At 41.6% G+C, this 22269-nt stretch overlaps 1 protein-coding gene across 1 annotated transcript; it reads left to right on the top strand.

Annotated features, from left to right (window-relative positions):
• The first annotated feature begins 214 nt into the window (after positions 1 to 214).
• Positions 215 to 18954, top strand: PPDPFL (pancreatic progenitor cell differentiation and proliferation factor like). Its single transcript, XM_061123290.1, has 5 exons — positions 215 to 345; positions 13113 to 13207; positions 14537 to 14614; positions 14904 to 15003; positions 15640 to 18954. Exons 1-5 carry the CDS (start codon positions 224 to 226, stop codon positions 15701 to 15703), a joined length of 459 nt encoding a protein of 152 aa, XP_060979273.1. The 5' UTR covers positions 215 to 223; the 3' UTR covers positions 15704 to 18954.
• Positions 18955 to 22269: the final 3315 nt, after the last annotated feature.

Consider the following 22269-nt stretch of genomic DNA (forward strand, 5'->3'; position numbering starts at 1 on the left):
ATTCCACAGCTCATAGCTCATAGCTTCAAATGGCAGCAACAGGTCAAAGTCTGAAGTTGTATAATTAGCAGTGCAACATTTTCTGGGAAAAAGATTTCTTTTAGTATGTATATTTTTACTCTCATTTTTGTATAATGAGGATGCTTATATAACAATATTAATATTTACATTCATTTATCATAATTATATGTAATTTTCAGACTTGCTAATGTCTCTCTCAAGAATGGAACTGGCTCAGAAAAATCACACATGTGCAAACCACGGGCAGCTCATCCCTCATCCAGACCCTGAAAGATGGCTGTGCCTACAGATGCCAGTGGAACTCAGGCTTCGCATCCATGCTAGGTAAAGAGTAGTCCTCAAGGATATGTTAGTCGCTCAGTCGAGGATGCCTACAGCCCGACTTAAGTGTTGAGATGCCAGCAGCCCCTTCCGTCTAGGCTAGTTCCAGGAGCAGAGGTGTCCTCTGGTGCTTCCTGGATGGAGGGGGCAGAGTGGACTGCTGGGCGCCGTGTCAGAGCAGACTCACTTACGGGCAGAGGGGGGCCCCAGTCACCGCCATGTGGGTGGGCCATTTTGGGTGTCAGACCCCCTGAGCTAACCTGGCTGCTGATGGAGGAACTCGGCTGGTTCGGGTCAAGGCCGCCCCACCAGCCCTTTGCATCCAGTACGGTGGTGGTGGGTTGTTATGGGGACATATGGCTCCTCCACGAACAGTGATTAACCCCCGTGTTTTCAGACCCACATCTCATGTCCACGTTCTGTTCTTTCTAGAGATTCCTGAGGAATTGAACTGCAAGCTCCCCTCCAGGGACCCCTTGCTGGGGGTCAGAACCCACTGTAACCCTCTTTCCCACTGTCCCTGGGCCAGCCACAGCCCCCACCCCCTGACTGACCATCCTCACGTCTGGCCCTCTTGTTTCTCGGCAAATGCTTCATTGTCATGTCAAGGGGCCTGGCCTGGAGAGACTGATCCAACCTAGTCTCCATAGGGTACAACTGCCTTGTCCAGTCCCCTGGGCATGGCCCCCATCTCCACATCTACCCTGCGTAGACTTGGCTCTCACTTCACTCTTGTGGGAGCCAGCAGTTTCCATACTTCACGTCTATTTTTCTGTGCATCTTGGCTTCTATCCACCCAGGGACCTCTCTGAATTATCGATTTGACTTCCCCTTTTGATCTTCTGACACCTGAGGTTGTGGCCAGTTTTTCTACCAGTTGTCCTAGCATCATTTAGGAACTGACTTTTCATACTTAATGGAGCAACAGGCACGTTTAAGGAAGAACTCTATTCCTTTCTCTCGTCCTGCCACCTAGCTCAGGAACTGCAGTGGGGACACAGGGACAGAGCGGCTCCTGGATCTGTCCCCCACGCTGGAGGCAGAGGAGAGTGTCAGCCTCAGTGGGGAGAGGAGACCCAGGTCACTGAGTTCTGCCTGATGTTGTCGCCAGGACCTCAGACAGGAAGGGGCCAGCCTCCCTGAGCTCCCTTCTGTTGCTAGATCAGGGCCAGAGGTTCACACCTCGGTGGCTCCTCAGTTGGGAGGAAGACTCTTGAGGGCCCTCGGACAGCAAGGAGATCGACCCAGTCAATCCTAAAGGAAATCAGTCCTGAATATTCATTGGAAGGACTGACGCTGAAGCTCCAATGCTTTGGCCACCTGATGTGAAGAGCCGACTCGTTGGAAAAGCTCCTGATGCTGGGAAAGATTGAAGGCAGGAGGAGAAGGGGGTGACAGAGGATGAGATGGTTGAATGGCATCACCGACTTGATGGACATGAGTTTGAGCAAACTTTGGAAGATAGTGAAGGACAGGGGAGCCTGGCATGCTGTAGTCCATGGGGTCACAGAGAGTCAGACACGCCTGAGCGACTCAGCAACAAGTTACACTTTTTGCTCTTCTAATTCAGCCTCAGAGCCCTGAGAGTTCCCAGAAGCATCCATACATGAAGTAACTAGTATGTTCATGAAGCAGGTAGCTCAAAAACTCTAAGCACTGAACGGAAACACAGAGTAGAAGAGGGGAACAAGAAAGAAAATGGTGAAGGGCAGGTTTGGATGCCTCCATAACAAAGAATGATTATCATCAACAACAACAAAGTTTCAAGAAGTATTAATGCGAGACACAATTTTCTTTTTTAAATTTCAAAGGTACAGAGTGAAATATTTTCTAATTTAGTCACATCTCAGTTTACAAAACAATCAGTCACTTGGTGTGATCAGAAATGTGTCTGTATCAAAGGGGTATCATATTTTAGGCCCCAAAACTGCAACACTTAGTCATAAGTGTCATCTTATCATCAGACATTTAAAAATTTAACCATAAAAGAGAATCCAGAATATATGAAAGTACATCATTTAAAATAAATGTTTAATAAAAATGATTTTAGATGGACCTTACATCTAAACCTGAAATATAAAGGTATACAACACCTAAATAGAAAAATATCTTTACCACCTTGGGCTACACAGAGATTTCTTAGTCAGAATACAAAAAAGCACAAAACCTACTTTTTAAAAGTGACTAATTGGTCTTCAACAAAATTAAAAACTTCAGCCCACCAAAAGACATGAGTAAGAAAAATTGTAAGGCAGCACACAAAATGGAAGAAAATATTCATGAAGGAAAGACGAATGTGTTCAGAATAAAAGCTTGCTCCTACAAATCAATAATCAAGGGCAAACAACCCAAATGCAGCACAAACAAAGTTGAACTGATGTTTTCTTTTCAGAAAAGAAAATATGTTGTCAGGAAGCAGAGGGAGAGATGCTCGACATCATCAATTATCAGGAAATACAGAAGAGAAGCATCATTAAACACCATTTCACCCCAGAAGGACGGGTGTTAGTGAACCCCAACAAAGACACGGCCTTCCCTGGGCTAGGTTCTCGTAGATTATTGGCAAGAGAGTGAAATTTTACAGCCATTTTTAGAAAGCTGTTTGGCAGCTTTTTATAAAGTTAAACACGTACCTATTCCATAACCTGGCAGTTCCACCCCTTAAGTATTTACCCAAGAGAAATGAAAACACTTGTCTACAAAAAGACTTGTAAACACTGTGTTCTTAGCAACTTTACTTACAATGATCCCAAACTAGAAACCCCCAAATGTCTGTCAAAAGGAGAATGGACAAACACACTGATAAAGTCACATGTCGGAATGCTACTCGGCAAGAAAAAAGAACAGAGTAATAACAAAAAGAATAAACAAATATATGTAAGACTGAAGTCATCAAATTTCCCCAAAATGAAATGATCTCCTTGTGCTTTCTGTTTGGGAAACGTCTCATCCTGACCCTAACCCCCCGACTACAGCCGCCCCCTTGCTGAGCTTGTCTGAGATTGCCCTCACCCTGATGCCAGGCATGAGTCAGCTCTTTCACTCAGACTGCCTGGTTCACCCCCTCAGAGAGGCTGTTCTCTCTACCTCACCTAAATCATCTCCCAACACTGCCGGCTTGTGAAAAAGTGGAAGTGTTAGTTGCTTAGTCGTGCCCTACTCTTGTGACCCCACAGACTCTAGCCCGCCAGGCTCCTCTGTCCATGGGATTCTCCAAGCAAGATTACTGGAGTGGGTTGCCATTTCCTTCTCCAAGGATCTTCCTGACCCAGGGACTGAACCTGGGTCTCCTGCATTGCAGGTGGATTCTTTACCATCTGAGTCACCAGGGAACCTTCTGCCTGCTTAGTTATCTGTTTTTTACTTGAGGTATGTTTCCCTGCTAGTAATTATATTAGTTTACTTCCTAGAGTCCATGAGAATCAAGGATGTTGTCTTGGCCAGCAAATGTGTCAGCATGGTGAGATGCCCGCTACATAGCACATGCTTAAAAAACACTTTAGGAGGAGTGAAAAGTAAGAAAACCTGAGTTTCAATGGGTGCTGAGGATTCAGAATATTGAATTTCACCTCCTTGTAGGACTATATCCATGAAAGACTAGTGTCCGTGAGTGATAAACACCAGATGTCTGTTGAAAATGCCATTGTGATGTCAACTCCTACTTTCCATTCTGTTGTAGAGAGAGATGTGACACTCTGTTAATCCTCAGGAGTGTTCACTGAGTCCACAGGATTCTCAAAAGTAAAAATAGTAGCCTGGTGCCTGACACATAGCAACCACTCTGTAAATAGCTGTGACACGGATCTATCTACTTGCTGGAAAATTCATTCTCATCTTAGTCTGTCATTTGATGATGATGCTTGACTTCTAGATTGCAAAATTAATTCATCAGTGTTTCAGAATTTGGTAATTGTTATCTGTAAACTCAGTATTAGAACTTTGTCTTCTTTGCCCCACAACTTTTTGAGAGTTATTGAGTACCTCTTGCTAACATGACAAGTGGGGTCTAAAACACTGTTGATCCCAAGTAAAGAGGTGCAACATATGTTCCAAAGGAAGAAATACTGATGCTCACCAACATATGCATGGTTTAAGTTCATGGATGTTCTTTATGTGGCTCTTGAAAGGACGGCAGAGTGCTTCAGTTTATGATCTCTGTTTTCGGTGAAATATTTACGAACGTTTTTAATGAGTCTGAATGAATGCTTGTGAATTTTGGACAATGAGCTTTCATAAATATTCATTGAAAAATCATAAACACTTTATCCCTTGTATGGAAATCTTAATTAATTAAAAGTTAAAACAAACTCAGAGTATTCCCACAAGACATGAAAGAGTGGCTTCTGTTTTGTTTACTCTAAACTCATTACTGATTATATTTAATAAAATGAAATCAGTGAATTTGCAGTCATTGGGTGTATTGATAGCATAAGCCCTGCAGAAAACATGTCTTAATTCTGTTCAATTCTCAATGAAATATCAAATCAAAGATACTTCAGTGGAGATGCTTCATAAAAGGGTTACATTCACCAAGAATGTAAAATTGCTACAAAGGAGGACTGTTTTAATGATCAAGGGAAGTTAGTTCTACAGAGTTCACTGATGAAGCCCTTGGCCTCTAATATGGTTATTTGCTCTATAGCCCAACTCCAGTAGACATTTTCCCCTGGAGATTTGCTAAAAGAGGCTATACTAGTTCATGATTTTTTTCACAGATATCTAATGTACAATTAGAGATTAATTTTAAAGTAAAAGGAGAACACTAATTGGATTGAATTGCTAATAAGGGGCATCTTGTGTCATGTTTTTCAGAGCATACACCAACTTAAAGATCCTCAAGTGCAATACTTTAAAGTATATGTAAACTTTAATAGTCCTGTTCTCACAAAAAGAAATAAAGATGTAGGGAGATGCATGCCATCTTGCTTAACCAGTACTTTTAGGCAAAATCCAGACCTAAATGGACTGGGTTCTGAATTTCATTAGCTTTCTTTCCCAATAGATACAAGTGGAGACTATCCATCATGGGAAGTCAATACAAGGAAATTTGCCTTGGTTTACGTGGGTCTGATCCTTGGGTAAGCAAGATCCCCTGGAGGAGAGCATGGCAACCCACTTCAATATTCTTGCCTGGAGAATTCCATGGACAGAGGACCCTGGAGGCTGCAGTTCACTGGGTCATAACTGAAGAGCTGGACACAACTGAAGTGACTAAGCATTAGTAAGGTAGGGTGGTTCTGAGGGATGTTTGGGGAAGGTGATGCAGCCTTGGTGAAGAGTTATGAAACATCAAAACACCTGTAAAAATCCACCCTAATCTGAAATGAGCCTGGATTCATGAAAGGATCCTAGATTTTATCTTTCGGGTAAAGATTCTATCTTTACATAGAGATGCATCTATCTTTGTATTATAGATGTATACACAGAAGGTTGTGCCACTGATTGAAGCAATTAAATTTTCAGCAAATATTTCACCAGTATTTTCTCTGGATTTCAGGTAAAACTAGTTTTACAAACATACAAGCAGCTAAAATTCCACATCTAGGCATGTTTTTGTGATCGAGGGCCTGCATTTACACACATCACCAGTAGATCTTACACCAGTAGAATCTAACACTTTAGAAAAACACCCTGTGACTCACGTAACCTTAATTGCTTCTGCCTTTCTGCAGTTAACCATTCATAAATCACCTTGAATACGTAAAACTATTTTATAATGTTATAATGGGTTTGCACTACAAGTGAGCTTTCTATGGCTCCTGGCAACAGCTTGGGAAAGTTCTGCCAGAAGTCCTTTTTTCCTCCCCTTCCTCTCTGGTGATGAAATTCATAGAGATAGTCTTCCTTCCCTAGGCTGAAGTTCAAAATCCACTTGTGTTTTGGATCACCTGATAAAAGTTGATACTTCATCTGAAAGTTGAGCAGAGTTATTTTCATAAGAGAAAATAAAAGCAGATGAAAGCAGAATAAAAGGAAGTGAAAAATGCCACATTTAAAAACTACTCGCAATCAGGCACAAAGAGTGAAAAGTACAGTAAAATAAATATCACTGTGAAAACTATTCTTTCATTTTATGTCTAAATCTCAGACTTAAAATATTTATTTCAAGGGAAGAATGCACAATCTAATGTTTTCAACATGTTGGGTTGATTTGTGCTCTTTGATAATTACTATGAGTCAATTAAAAATGAATCTCATGTTTCTGCCTCTAAAGTTCATGGCTTCTGTGGTTTTAATTCTAAATAAGAAACTATTTCTTGTAAGCTTAGTCAAAGGATCAGTGAAAACATGACCATAGCATATGAAATTTTTTTGTCAGAAACTATGTGCATTATGTTCCAGCAATAGCAGTGCCCAGATTTATGGATAAAGATACATCAAAATGGATGTAACTCAGGATATTCAATCAATTCACGTCTGAAATGAAAGCTTTTGTGCTTAGCATACACTTTGTGTTTCAAATCTCGCTTTACCTGGCAAGCTGTCTGAGTGATCTCGTGATGTGTTGATGAGATTGATGGATTGAACAGGTAATGCCCAAGGCTTCTTTCTGCCCCACAAGTGTTGCCATGTGCGTCTCAGTTTCTGCTCTTCAGGGAACCCGGCCAAGGACAGGGCGCCCTGGGGCTGGGGTTTCAGAGTTGGAGCACCTTTCCCCTGGTTGGCAGCTGTGTGGCCCCCGTGGTTGGTGATGGGTGAAGTGCCACAGCCTGTGGGAAACTACAGCAGGCTGTTCCAGGCTGAGGCACATGTTGAAGTCCCAGCCCCCAGGACCTCAGGATGTGACTGTATTTGGAGATAAGGTCTTTTTTTTTTTTTTTTCTTTCTTTCTTTCTTTTTTTTTTCATTTATTTTTATTAGTTGGAGGCTAATTACTTTACAGTATTGTAGTGGGTTTTGTCATACATTGACATGAATCAGCCATGGAGTTACATGTATTCCCCATCCCGATCCCCCCTCCCACCTCCCTCTCCACCAGATTCCTCTGGGTCTTCCCAGTGCACCAGGCCCGAGCTAAGGTCTTTAAAGAGGTGACTAAGTTCAAATGTCATTGTTAGGATGGGACATTGGTCCAGTATGACTGAGTGCTTATTAAGAGAGGAGACTAAGACACAGACACAGACAACCCTGTGAATTCACAGAACCATCTACAAACCAAAGAGAGGGGCCCAGAAGAACCCAACGTTGCCCCCAGACCCAGGAGAAGAGAAAATATAAATTTCTATGCTTTAAGCCACCTCGTCTCTGGTGCTTTGTTACAGAAGTTCCAGCAGACCAGGGTGGCTATTACAGCCTCTACCAGTGATGATCTGGGTGTGGAGGGGTGGGGGGCACTGTGGCATGGGGGGTCCAGCATCCATGGCTGTTTAGGGGGTGTGATGGTCAGAGAGACAGCTAGCACTGGACATCGGGATGAGCTGGCTGTAGTGGGATGGCATCCACACATTGGAAAAACCTGTGAAAGGAGGAGAGCGACTGTTAACCAGTGTATGGGGATGGTAAGAGTTGGCAGGTGAAGGATTTATCACCTCTGGCATCTGTAAGGCAGGGGGGCTGACAGTCAGCCTCAGGGACAGAATCCTGAGCTGTGTGAGAAAGGTGGGACCCTCGCGGTCCCAGGTCCACAGCTGTCCCCTGGCACCACTTGAATCTGACACTGTGAACTGTAAGTTCACCCTTGGTGACTCAGGCAGGTTTTTTTCCCTAGGAAAACTCACAGGAGGAAGGTGAGGGGGTGAAGGGTGATTCGGCTATAAAGCACCTGCCACAGATGGTTGGATGGCATCACCAACTCAATGGACATGAGTTTGAGTAAGCTCCGGGAGTTGGTGATGGACAGGGAGGCCTGGCGTGCTGCAGTCCATGGGGTTGCAAAGAGTCGGACACAGCTGAGTGACTGAACAGTGTTCATTTGAAGCTTTTGTTATTATAGAGGCCTTGTGCATGTTTTGGGGCTTCTATGGTGGCTCAGTGGTAAAGAATCCACCTGCCAATGCAGGAGATGGAGGTTCGATCCCTGGGTCGGGAAGATCCCCTGGAAGAGGAAATGGCAACCCACTCTAGTATTCTTGCTTGGGAAATCCTGTGGAGAGAGGAGCCTGGCAGGCTACAGTCTACCAGGTCTCAAAAAATCCGACAAGACTGAGTGTATAACAACAACAGAGTGTTTATGTTTAATGGGGTATGTTCATCGATTCCAATGTCACTGAATGTTTAAGAACCCCAACGTGTTGTGTGCACACATAGACATGTCAGACTGGAGTTGGAATGAGGCAGAGGCAGTGAAGTCGCCCAGACTCTGATCTCACCTGGTCAGTGGTCTAACAGCATAGGTGGTAATGAATTATCTATAAACACAACCATCTTTTTGCCATGAATTTCCATGCTCTACAAAACAATGATCAGATACCTGTCTCCTACTTCATCCATCATCAATAAACCCAGAAAGAGTAATAGTGTCTCACTTGTAATAAATTGGTCACCCCTCAGAGAGACTATGGTGGACTGTGACTAGTACTTAGTCTTTCTAAAATATGCCTTTCTCTTCCTCTAATGAGATGTCCATTAGGTTTGAAGTGTGTGTTACGATCAAAGAGAAATGTTTGCATAACTTAATCTTATGAAAAAACACTCATTGAAATGTGGATGGATCTAATAATCTAATAATTTGAATAGATCTAATAATGAATCTAATAATCTAATAATTTTAATAATGAGATATTGGAAAATAACGTGGGTCAGGGAACAATTGGGGAGAAATTAGCTGCCTTATGTCATGGTTATGGTGTGGAAATCTGAGCCTTATTATAACATTTTAATCGTTAGCTGAGGATATAACCCTCTTTACCACACACAGGAGGAAGAATACATTGATTTTGTCAGATTTTCAGAACAGGAACTACTTATGGTATGTGTTGGGTTTTGTACTGGATGTTGCTAAAGCAAAAATATAGAGGGTACCTATCTCACATGCTAGCAAAGTAATGCTCAAAATTCTCCAAGAGAGACTTCAACAGTATGTGAACTGAGAACTTCTAGATATTGAAGCTGGATTTAGAAAAGGCAGAGGAACCAGAAATCAAATTGCCAACATCTGTTGGATCATAGAAAAAGCAAGAAAATTCCAGAAAAACATCTACTTCTGCTTCATTGACTATGCTAAAGCCTTTGACTGTGTGGATCACAACAAACTGTGGAAAATTCTTCAAGAGACGGGAATACCAGACCACCTTACTTGCCTCCTGAGAAATCTGTATGTAGGTCAGGAAGCAACAGTTAGAACTGGACATGAAACAAAAAACTGGTTCCAAATTGGGAAAGGAGTACGTCAAGGCTGTGTATTGTCATCCTGTTTATTTAGCTTATATGCAGAGTACATCATGAGAAACACTGGGCTGGATGAAGCACAAGCTGGAATCAAGATTGCTAGGAGAAATATCAATAACCTCAGATAAGCAGATGACACCACCCTTATGGCAGAAGGGGAAGAGGAACTGAAGAGCCTCTTAATGAAAGTGAAAGAGGAGAGTGAAAAAGCTGGCTTAAAACTCAGCCTTCAAAAATGAAGATCATGGCATTCGGTCCCATCACTTCATGGCAAATAGATGGGGAAACAATGGAAATAGTGACTTTATTTTCTTGGGCTCCAACATCACAGCAGATGGTGACTGCAGCCATGAAATTAAAAGATGCTTGTTCCTTGGAAGAAAAGCTATGACCAATCTAGACAGCATATTAAAAAGCAGAGACGTTACTTTTCCAACAAACGTCTGTCTAGTCAAAGCTATAGTTTTTCCAGTGGTCATGTATGGATGTGAGAGTTGTACTATAAAGAAAACTGAGCACTAAAGAATTGATGCTTTTGAATTGTGGTATTGGAGAAGACTCTTGAGAATCCCTTAGACTGCAAGGAGAAACCAATCCATCCTAAGGAAATCAGTCCTGAATATTTATTGAAAGGACTGATGTCAAAGCTGAAACTCCAATACTTTGGCCACTTGATGCGAAGAACTGACTCATTAGAAAAGACCCTGATGTTAGGAAAGATTGAAGGCAGGAGAAGGGGACGACAGAGGATGAGATGGTTGGATGGCATCACGAACTCAATGGACATGAGTTTGAAAAAGCTCCAGGAGTTGGTGATGGACAGGGAAGCCTTGCGTGCTACAGTCTATGGGGTTGCAAAGAGTCGGACACGACTGAGTGACTGAACGGAACTGAACCCCCTGTCTTTGAGAGACTCACTTTTGAATCTTTCAAAAACTGAAACCATGGGTCAAACCTTGATAGCACCAGACAGGAGAGAGGTGTGGTGTAGTGGCCAGGGGTGGTGCACAGCTAGACAGAGCAATGGAAGTTACCTGCCACTCAGAAGGAACCTGCAAATCCACATCCCAAAATTTATGAAGAAATCTAGTGCTAAGCAACTCAGCCAACAGTTCAACAACTGTGACAGAAAATGCATCTGTAAAACTAGGAAAAAATAATGTAGCCAAAGGGAGCTAGCTGATAAGTTATTTTTAAAAGGAAACAGAACAGATAGCAGAAAATAAAAAGATGAGAGGAGATAATTTCTGATTGCATATAAAAAAGCAGGTGCCACAAAATTAGCATTAGACCAATGAGAATCTAAGGCAGAAGTTAAACCCTTAGTGCTGATAAAGGAAAGTAAAATCCAAGATCCACCAAGAAACTATGACATCAGGATTCTGTGCACACTTGCCCACACGGCTGCAAAACACATGAGGCCAAAATGGACAGACTCAACTGATGTGATGGCACTACAAACTGGGAAGGCAGATGGTAAGACAGCAGTGAGTACATAAATCATTTGTTTAACATAATTAAGTAACACAATCAAACAGATACCAAATCATGACTGTGCAATGGAAGAATATTTACTATTATTAATACACAGAAAGCCACTTCCAAAATTATTTGAAAGAATGAACAAAAATGAAAAGACTCTCTTGACAACATAGTGTATTTAGGAATCATCAATTAAAAGATAATTGAGAAAATTTATATGTCTAGAAAGTGAAAGTGAAGTCACTCAGTCGTGTCCAACTCTTTGCGAGCTCGTGGACTGTAGCCTACCAGGCTTCTCCATCTGTGGGATTTTCTAGGCAAGAGTACCAGAGTGGGTTGCCATTTCCTTCTCCAGGGGATCTTCCCGACCCAGGGTTCAAACCAGGGTCTCCTGCATTGCAGGCAGACGCTTTACCCTCTTAGCTACCAGAGAAAGTGTATGTCTAGAAAAGCATCACTAAATAATTGAAATATTCAAGAAATGTCATAACAGCAGTAAAAAAATTTTAAAATAGATAAGAATAACCTTAAAGTAAATAAAAGGAAGAAGAATAAAAGAAGACAGGAAATAAAATATAAAACTTAAAAACACGTGAGGTAGTTCTTTGGAAGAACTGATTTAATAGAGAAACCACCAGGAAAATTAATCAAGACAAAAGGAGAAAAGGCGGAAATGAATAATACTGGCAACAGAAAGGAGCCATAACCAGGTGGAGTGGGGTATTTAAAAAGAACCACGAAGGCAAACTAAGACAAATGTTTTGAGTAAATTTGAACATAGCTGATGAGCAATTCTGTATACGTTGCCCAAACTGATTTTGGCCAGTGAAACCAACAGCCACCAAATGAACTGAATCATCAGTTGACAGCATCTTCCTCCCAATAGTGAGGGATCCATGGCTAGACCTCTTGGCAAACTGAGTCTAGGAAATGGCAAAACCGTTCAAGTAAGGACCATTGCTAGAAGCAGAACAGAAATGCAGCTTTTGTTTCAACCAGCAGTGTTGCTAGAATGCCATCAAGTTCCTGTTTCCTCCGTCCCCATGATTACCATGTGTCTTGGATTGTTCTTGCTGGAATCTCTAACCTGCTGTCCACTGGGGGTGCAGTGAATGGCCCTCCTCCAGAAGGTCCCCACTCTTCCCCGACCTCTTTCCTGTCCTCCAAGACCCCGTGACTCTGCGCTGCATCCCCGTGGCTGTGATGACATCCAGTGCCCCTGGGGGCCTGCAGCCTGTCCATGGTGTCCCCCTCAGAGCCCAGCGTGGTGCTGTCCCCGAGTGTGTGACTGACCCCAAGTTTGTGTCTCTACCCCCAGAGTGGCTATTACCTCTCTCCCTGTCAAACCAGCAGTCCTGAACCAGGACTGTCCAGAGGGCCAGGACAACACCACGTCCGGGCCAAGTCCTGCTTGGCCCACAGCCCCCCCGGCAGGCTGACTCAGTCAAGGGCACACAGGCAGGCAGGGAGCCTCTGGCTCCGCCTGTCGTGGCCCAGTGCCCACCTGCGTCCGCTCCCAACTCCGGTTTCTGCCTTCCAGACCGAGGGGTGCTGTGCTCCCAGACAGCTCACCCTCTGCCCCATGGCAGGTCTGTCCTGGATCACCATCAATCAGCCCTTCCCAAGTCTGCATTTTCTGAAGAAGCTATAGACCCACGTTCATTGGAAGAGCAGGCTGAAGAAAGCAGGCAGGTGAGTGATGGTCAGGGCTGTGTTTACACTTCTGGAGCCAGCTGTGGGCATGGTTATACTTGGATATATATTTTTTCTTGTGTTTTCACCTAATGAATTGCATTTTTGGTTTATGGCAATGAATTTGATTACAATTTTGTGTGAACTCTTTAATTCTTTGTGGGATATTTATTACATGGTAAATTATGTTGCTTTACAAAAAATACTCATGGAAAAAGGAACAGGAACCCAATATGATTAACTTTAGCCTCTCATCATCCATTTTGCAGGCTGCCCATCACCAATTCACTGGCTCCTGCTCAGGGGACAATGGCATCCGTGCCTTCCGCTGGTTGTCTTTTGGCCAGAAATCAGTATTATCGAAGTGAGTCATAACAACTCTAGAGGGTGGCCCTAGAGAATATGATCTCAGGTGATGTTTGTGGGGTATAATTAACCTACGTATCATGTCCTATCAGAACTAAAAGGAGAATAGTGACAATTCTTTGTGACAGCGAAGAAAATAGGAATAGACCTTATCAGAGACTCCCCGAATCAATAAAAACTGTCAAACCTCATCACTTTGCTTTAACTATGTTTTGTTATAGCCATGAAACCATTAACACATAAATAAGTAAAAATAAGCTTATATTTCACAATTTCGGCAGGGTTGGGGGGAGGGTGGGTACTTCCCTGGTGGTGCTAATGGCAAAGAATACTCTTGCCAATGCAGGATTCGAGGGTTTCATCCCTGGGTTAGGAAGATCCCCTGGAGGAGGAAATGGCAACTCATTCCCGTGGGTTTTACTTTCATGTTCCTTGCCTTTAATAGGATACACTAAAACCTGATAATTTTGCATAAATAAAATATTCATTTCTGAGAAAAGAGAAGTAGCACAAGTGTGTTTCAGAGATTCTCTCATTTCCATTTTCTCCTGTGGTTAATAGGTCAGCTTCTACTTGGCCAGCTTTACTTTTATTTATCTCTCCATCTGTGAAAATTTATAGCTAAATGGAAAAGTATAGCTTCTCGAAGAAAATATAGAAATTTCATACAATGAAACAATCATTTCAGAACCAAGCTATCATTTTTTGAAGTCACACCAGCCTGTAGAAAAGTCTTATTTCAAGGGCTTGTTTGTAGACAAGAGATGGAAACATCTACTAATTTATTCTCCTCCACGCAAAGTTAAACTATGCCCAAGTTCTTAGAGTTATTACATTCTTAAAAGTTATTTTTCTATTCTTATCTTTTAGAACCCTTAGGTTTAAAATACAAGTATGATATGACAAAAAAGATGTTTTTCTTTTAAAATGATTCTTTTATTTCTAAATTTGATAACTTCTGTAGGATATTTAAATATAATACATTATATGACTTGTATGCAAGTAATATATTTAATATAGTACAATAATATTCATTCTTGATTTTGTACTTTTTAAGATTTTCAATTTTATAATATTTATTATATATTTTAAATTCTACTTAATATCTGTGTGAGAGTTGTTCACCATGGAAAGGAACACACTTTATTAATAAAAATGTAATATGCATTATTCTGGGAGACTTCTAATTGGCTGGTAATATAACCAAATTTTCAGTTCATAATCCAGGATTAAATGATTTCAGACCATGCTGCTTGAGAGTTTATATGTAAAAATCTGTGTTGGTGTATTATTTATATGCTTGTTTATTATTGTTTCTTTCTTACAGAGGCCAGTGTTTCTTCAGGCACCTCTTTAACTGGTCCTGATTCTGTCAACTTTGCAGGTGATGACAAAGCCCAGCTAGGTATGTAGTTTATTTCTTATCAGTATCACCCTCCCTATTTCCCTTTGTTTTTCGTCTCTCAATTGTGTTTGATAAGACCCTGATGCTGGAAAAGATTGAGGGCAGGAGGAGAAGGGGGTTACAGAGGATGAGGTGATTGGATGGCATCACCAACACATGGACAGGAGTTGGAGCAAACTCTGGGAGATGGGTGAAGGACAGGGAAGCCTGGTGTGCTGCCATTCATGGGGTCACAAAGAGTCAGATACAACTGAGTGACTGAACAGCAAATGTGAATTTTATTTGATAGGATTACCCGAAGTGGCAGAATCCACCTGGTGGTTTAAATCCTTTTTTCAATCTGTACCTGTGCTTTCAAATGTAAAAAGAGAAGACCAGTCTGCTTGTGGGTAAGTTTTAGTCTTTTCTGATACTATTTCCTTTTCAGATGAAAACAGTGCATGTCATAATTATCACATCAACCAACAGGGATAAAACATGGTCCTCTCTGGAAGGCGAAGTCTTTGATGTAACCCGTACTTGAGGGCAGAGGTGGGGACACTTTCTTCTAGTTAATCATTAGTCAGATCTGAGCATTCTATCTCCAAAGAGAAACTGAAAACTCATATGCTGTTGTTATTATGGTTTAGGGGGAATGGACCAGGAAGCAGAAGCAAGGGACCTTTAGGAACAAATAACCACTCTCTACTCCAATAAGAGGAATCACAGCTCCTTGGAGAAATGGCTGATTCTGGAATAGTAAACAGATTCTGGGACAGTAAAGCAGTAAAAGACAAGCCCGGACCATTTCATGATGCCCGCAAAGATACAAATGCCCCCAAATGATGGGGATATATTAAAATGACACGGGAATAAATTGGGCACATCTGGGACTATTTCAGCAATATTTTTCCAGTTTACCCTGACTGGGTAGACAACCTAGCTTACTTATAAAGGAGCATTTCTCAGCTGATCATCTTTGCCTTGCGGTTTGGAGGACAGTGTTGTATTCAAAGTATTACTATTGTTTGCAACTTATGTAATAGCCACCCTCTGAGGCCCTGCAGGTGTGACCCCCGGACCCTTTGGCACCTGAGCTACTCCTGGTGATCTTCTCCTTTATAAGATGATGAAAACCTTTTGGATCTCTCACTTATAAGACAAGACCACCGCAGACACACAGACGGCAAAAGTTTAGGTATTTTCTTCAATGTTGAGAATATTCCTGCCACCGGTGTCAGCTACATGGAGAACAGTGGAAAAGCCTTTGAAAACATGTGACCTTCAAATATAGAGATTCATGTGAAATAGCCGTTTCATTACCCTTGTAATTTTTAAAATTTTTTAAAAATCAAAAATTGTGTGTTAATTTTCAAAAAAGTTGTTAAACTCTCATTACATCTGTTAACTGTTTTATTATGTTGAAAACTGAAGCATTCATGCCTAACACAATTGTTTTAAGAGCCCTGGATTCAGAAGTGTAAAAAAAGAGTTGCAGAAATTGTATTTTTAATCATGAACATTGGAAGTAGAAAACAAACCCATAAATACATTATCTGTTAAATACATTACTGTACATAATTGGTTATGTAGACTTTAAAATTCATGACTGTAAATTATTTTCAACAACATGGAAATACATAATGATACCAAGTTAGATGAAAAAAAGGAGGATAATCTGTATATGGCGTGAACTTTGTTGTATTTAAAAGGTATATATGCTTAAGAGTAGATTGGAAGGAAATATATCAAAATGGTAACAATGGTTATTTTCAGAGATGGGAGTTTGGGTGGTTTTCATTTTCTTCTTTGTATTTTTCTGTACCTTTTCAAATTGACTAATATGAGCATGTTTTTGTGTATAATTTGGAATACGTAGAGGAGGGCTGGAATGCACTTTCTGAATGTGAATATTCCTGACATCAGATAGAATATTTCCTACTTTCCTTCCTGTTTGGTAGATAATGCTAAAGGAGTTCCAGTTGAAGATTTTCTGATACTGCTTGCAGATATCTTTCAAAGTAAGATGCCAGTCCTAGCAGTTAGGGATGCTATGGTTCACTCAGAGGTAGACATCAGTACACGCTGGTGTGGCTGATGATGCACTAAACACCCGAAGGGAGCACTGTCTTTCTGCCCAACCACAGGACCAGGCAGCCATGGCAGGGTGGCTTCCCCAGTGATGGACACCTCACCAGCCTTCACCGGTCCCTCCAGATGGGATGTGTCCTCCTTCTAAGTCACATTCCTCCATCACTTTGCTGTCAGTGAAGGGATTCAAACATCCCTGTGGCCCAATAGTACTTCATTGCTGACACATTACTGCTCTTCTAATGGTTACTTGCCTTTACACTTTTTATGCATTTGTGGAGGCTCATTAAACCTTTGAGTTCTACATTTCATTTGCCTTTACTCTAAAATCAAATTAGCATGATTGAAGACTGAATTTCTCCAAAGTGAGAGAAAAATACAGTGAAACAAAATGGTAAATTGTGGGGGGGTTTATTTTTAATTTGAGATTATTAGCAAATTCCTTTTTTTGTAATCACTTGGGATATGTGTGAACAGATGGCTTGTTTAGTTTATTGGATAAATTTCCCCAAATAAGCTATCAAGTCGGTATTTACTTTGTCTACTTAGAAAGATACTGTTTGTTAAGTTACACTTTTGCCTTTGTGTTTGCAGTATTTTTAATGTGTTTAATGCTACTGTTACTGAAAGTTATTATTGTTTAAGATAGTTAAATTTTACATAAGGTTTTAAGTCCAACATAGTATCAGGAACATATGTAGTTATTAAGCACTTTAGAGTACTATATATATACACACACACACACACACACACACACACACACACACACACACACACACATACACACACTACATCTATCTGTGCAGATTCGTAATTGCCAGATAGATAGATGTATAGCTATAGATCCTCTGAAAAATATTAGGAATCTTTTCAAAAAATAATGTTAAAGTGAACTCATATAATGATTGGCTTCCCTGGTGGCTCAGTCAGTAAGGAATCTGCCTGCAATGCAGGACACCCAAGTTCGATCCCTGGGTCAGCAGGATCCCTTTGAGAAGGAAATGGCAACCCACTCCAGTATTCTTGCCTGAAGAATCCCATGGACAGAGGAGCCTGGTGGCTGAAGTCCATGGGGTTGCAAAGAATCGGACACAACTTTGCGACTATACCACATATAATGATTAAAAACTGAAAGGCTCTCTTTGTGCTATTTCAGAGTTTCTACAGACTTATGATGATAGAAATAGTGACAACAAAATGTCTCCTAGGTAAATTCTAGATTCTAATGCAATTGTCCCACCATTCAGACACTTTGGGGCTGTCTTTAAAAAGTACCTCAGATGTAGGTCTCAGCATAACTGTTGTTTTAGTTAAAACATCTCCTGGCTTTGCTGCCTACTGAGGAGATAATAAATAGTAAAGGTAATTATGTCAGAGGGGTGTCCATGTGATCTGAAACATGCTATGATCATTCTAGTGTGATTTATGAAATGTTATTTGACTGGACCTGGATGTTGGTATCAAATGAAATAAAGCTTTGATAATTTGGGCTCATTTTCTGTGAAATTTTATGTTGAGATTCCACTAACCTTTTTGAGAAGCGGTTTTGATGGCAGGTTGGACATTATTGGCCCCATATTCATTACAGATAAAGCCGCCAACAGCCAGTCCAACTGTCTCTGAAGTCCTCCTGCTGGAGTTTAGGCCTATTTGATGCTTCATACATTTTGTAGAAGTTAGGGTTGTTAGGCCAATACTTTGGCCATCTGATGCAAACAGCTGACTCATTGGGAAAGACCCTGATGCTGGGAAAGACTGCAGGCAAATGGAGAAGTGGGCAGCAGAAGATGAGATGGTTGGAAGGCATCACCGATTCAACGGACATGAACTTGGGCAAACTCCGGGAATAGTGAAGGACAGAGAGGCCTGGCATACTGCAGTCCATGGGATCACAAAGAGTTGGGCATGACTTAGTGACTGAACAGTAACAACAAGCACTGTGAGAAACAAAATTGCAGAATTCCATTGGGTTACTAGAGAGTGAGGATATAAATAGTTGTCCAGGTTGAACATCGTAGAGCTCAACTTCTAACTCATAGACATTCAAGAAATGGAGACAGTCATAATTAATCCACCACTGTCCCCCAACAGCATTCTCTGAGGCCCACACTGTCCCCTATAGTTGAGACTGGCAGCTCCACTCATCAGCCCAGATGACTAGGCAGATGAGGTTCCCTTATGACTGATCCGACACCAAGCCCTTTAAATTTCATTCTGTGTGTTTCTAGGATCTACCTACTCATTTCCTTTCCCACCATCACTACCTGAATCCAAATTGCAATCGTGTCTCCTGAGGGCACTGCCAGGACATCCTTTGTGGTCCACCTGTGTCCTTTCTAAATCTCTTCTATAGATAAATCACAGTCATCTTCACAAAACCCAAATCTGGTTAATTTTCTCCTATGAACATAAGAACAGGCATACTCACACCTCCACAACATTGATGGTTCTATTACACTCAGGATAAAGTCACACCCCGGCCCCCACCCCATCCTGCCGCATATTCTAGCCACATAGATCCATCCCACCCACTCCTGTCTCTCATGTCCCCTGTGCCCAGTGGTCCAGCCCCATCAATCATCCTCTGTCCATCCTTCTGGCACTGTCTTCCCTCCTGCCAAGGGGCATCCCCAGCCCCCACTCTATTCCCTTAATTCATGTCTATGCATCTTAAATCTTAGCTCAAAAGCCTCTTCCCCAGAGAAACCTCCGATCTACTTAACTAAATTAGATGTTCCATCATAGGCGCTGATAGCCTGTGTTTCTCTCCTTCTCGGCACTCATCACAGTTATAATTTTACATGTGTTGTGTTATGTCTTTTCTCCACGGCACCATAATATACGTCTTCCCCACTGCACCATAAACCACATGAGGACAGGGATCACGTCTGCTCTCCTTGACATTTTATCCCCAGCTTGTGACACAACAATAAATATTGGTCAGATGAATGACACTGCTTCTTTGGCTAGAGCTGGGCTGTTCCCAAGAAGCGTCACATTTTAGCAGAGAAGAGTAAACACTAAATCAACATGGAATATAGTTTCCCGCAGTGGTAAGTCCTGTAAGGGAGATAAAACAAGGTGTTATGTTGAAGTGCAACTAGGCCAGGACAGAGGTGGAGGCAGAGAGGCTTTGATTGGTTTGATTAGGAGAGGATTCACAGGGAAGGTGGCCAGGGACAGGGTCCTGAGAGGGGAAGTGGCCACCTTTGTGGAAGGCGCTCTAGTGGGCACCAGACTGTGACTGACCACGCTGTCCACCTGTTTCCAATACCTTGTGACTCTGTCGCCAGGGGACAGCAGCTTTGGGCGAGTTTGGTGTTCTCCTTGTGGAAGTCACATCGTCTACAGCATTGTTTCCAACTGAGCCCAGGATGAGAAATGGTGGGGCCTGGGGTTCTGTGCTTCCTTCTTAAGAAATCTGTGATCTAGTGAATTGTCCAAAGGCACTCTGTGCAGCAACAGTGTGAAGCCAGATCACCCAAAAGCCCTCCCCACCAGGGTCTCCGGTCTCAGAAGTCATCGTCTTGCCACCTCTCATACCAAGTACTGCTCTTATTTGTTTTTTGCTACTTTCTGTTCAAAACATAGAGCTGTTTTGTATGACCTAGAAAAATAGAGTACTACACAGTTACTCTCCTTTCTCAATAGTTTTGAAAGAATGTATTTTAGGTTTGGCACCTGAAAATTGTTTTCATGTTACAGAATAATAATTTGTTTCTCAAAATGTTGATAGAGGAAGGGAGGCATGCATGCATGCTAAGTCACTTCAATCGTATTGGACTCTTTGAGACTGTAGTCCACCAGGCTCCTCTGTCCATGGGATTCTCCAGGCAAGAATACTGGAGTGGGTTGCCATGCCCTCCTCCAGGGGTCTTCCCAACCCAGGGACTGAAACCATGTCTTCTGCATTGCAGGCAGATTAGTGACCATCTGAGCCAGCAAGGAAGCCCTTTATTTAGCATCAGTGGAATGTGAAAGTTTTGCTTTAACATATTTTAATTGGATATAGTGAAACTTATTTGCCTCCAGGTTGTAAACACAAAATATATTAAATCCTTTGCGCTATAGTAATTATTTGACTAAGAGCCACAGAGTGTGAGTTTCATAAATATTTTATCCTTTTTTACATGCTTAGCAGAGGTTTTTGAATTAATAAATGAACGGTCACTGGAACTACATTCTGGATGCCAACTCAAGCAACAGTTAGGATGTTGAAATTCCTTTGCAAGGAAGAGAGACAAACATTCTATTTTCAAATAAACTACCTTTGAAAATATTTGTGCAGTCTTAAAAAAACTCTTTGAGGGAGCTATCTGTCTTCAGATTTCAAGCTAAATTTCACATGAAAAGAGAATACAGAGGAAGGCCACCAAGTAGATGTATCATGTTACTTTGTCCTGTGTCATCCTTGATAGATTCCAATGCTCATCCATCTTCTGGTATCACTGATGCTGCTGAGCATCCTGGAGGAGACCACATTCCCTCTTATACATAGAGGATCCTTCCTCTGAGCTGCATCAGGTTGGCTCCACTCAGGGCGGTCCCTGAGGTGGGAGCTTGTCTATCTGATGATGAATCAAAGAGCTGAAAGAAAACTGAGTTCTGGAATCTGTGGGAGCTGTATCCCCAACTGACAGCAAATTAGACTTCATCCCCAGGAGCACTGTAGAAGAGGAAGAGGGATTTGAGGGTCTATGGGGTTAATAAATTTTTCTTAAATATATTTAAAAAGTTTAACCAATCTGTAACTGGTCAATTAATTCCAATTCAAGTATTTTCCTTTTGGAAACCACCTTTTACAGGATTCCAGAATCCTCCTCCTTTCAGAATTCTAAAAATAATAAATTTTAATATTTTAGAAAGTATTAACTTCCAAAATATTGAGTCTCTCCAGCAAGTTATTATAAATCATTGCTTGCAGTGTTTCCTTGAAGCTCTGTGTTTCTTCAAATGGAAGTAGCAGCTTCTCTGATGCTAAATGATTAAAAGCACAGGTGACAGACAGACAGGCTGGACATATATTACAAAAGTATAAAAACCTCATAAAAGCCTTGGACGTTGCCTAAAAAGGAAGCAATTTATTTGAGCAAAACTGCAACCCTGCAATTCTCAAAATCTGGTGTATCTAAGAACCATGTGAGGAGCCTGATAAAACGCAGACACAGGGCTCCATCTCCAGGAATCTGAAATCAAGGGTCCTGAGCTGCAGCCTGGGGATTTATTCTCTGCTGAGGCTCCTGGTGACTTGTAACTGATGTGTAAAGTAGCGCTTTCTGCTGTGGTACATATACACATGGACTATTACTCAGTCATTAAAAAGAATACATTTGAATCAGTTCTAATGAGGTGGATGACACTGGAGCCTATTATACAGAGTGAAGTAAGCCAGAAAGAAAAATACCAATACAGTATACTAACGCATGTATATGGAATTTAGAAAGATGGTGACGATAACCCTGTATGCGAGACAGCAAAAGAGACACACATGTATAGAACAGGCTTTTGGACTCTGTGGGAGAGGGCGAGGGTGGAATGGTTTGGGAGAATGGCATTGAAACATGTATATTATCATATGTGAAATG

This window comes from Dama dama, chromosome 21 (genome assembly GCF_033118175.1).
Source record: "Dama dama isolate Ldn47 chromosome 21, ASM3311817v1, whole genome shotgun sequence".
In the NCBI taxonomy this organism is placed as follows: domain Eukaryota; kingdom Metazoa; phylum Chordata; class Mammalia; order Artiodactyla; family Cervidae; genus Dama; species Dama dama.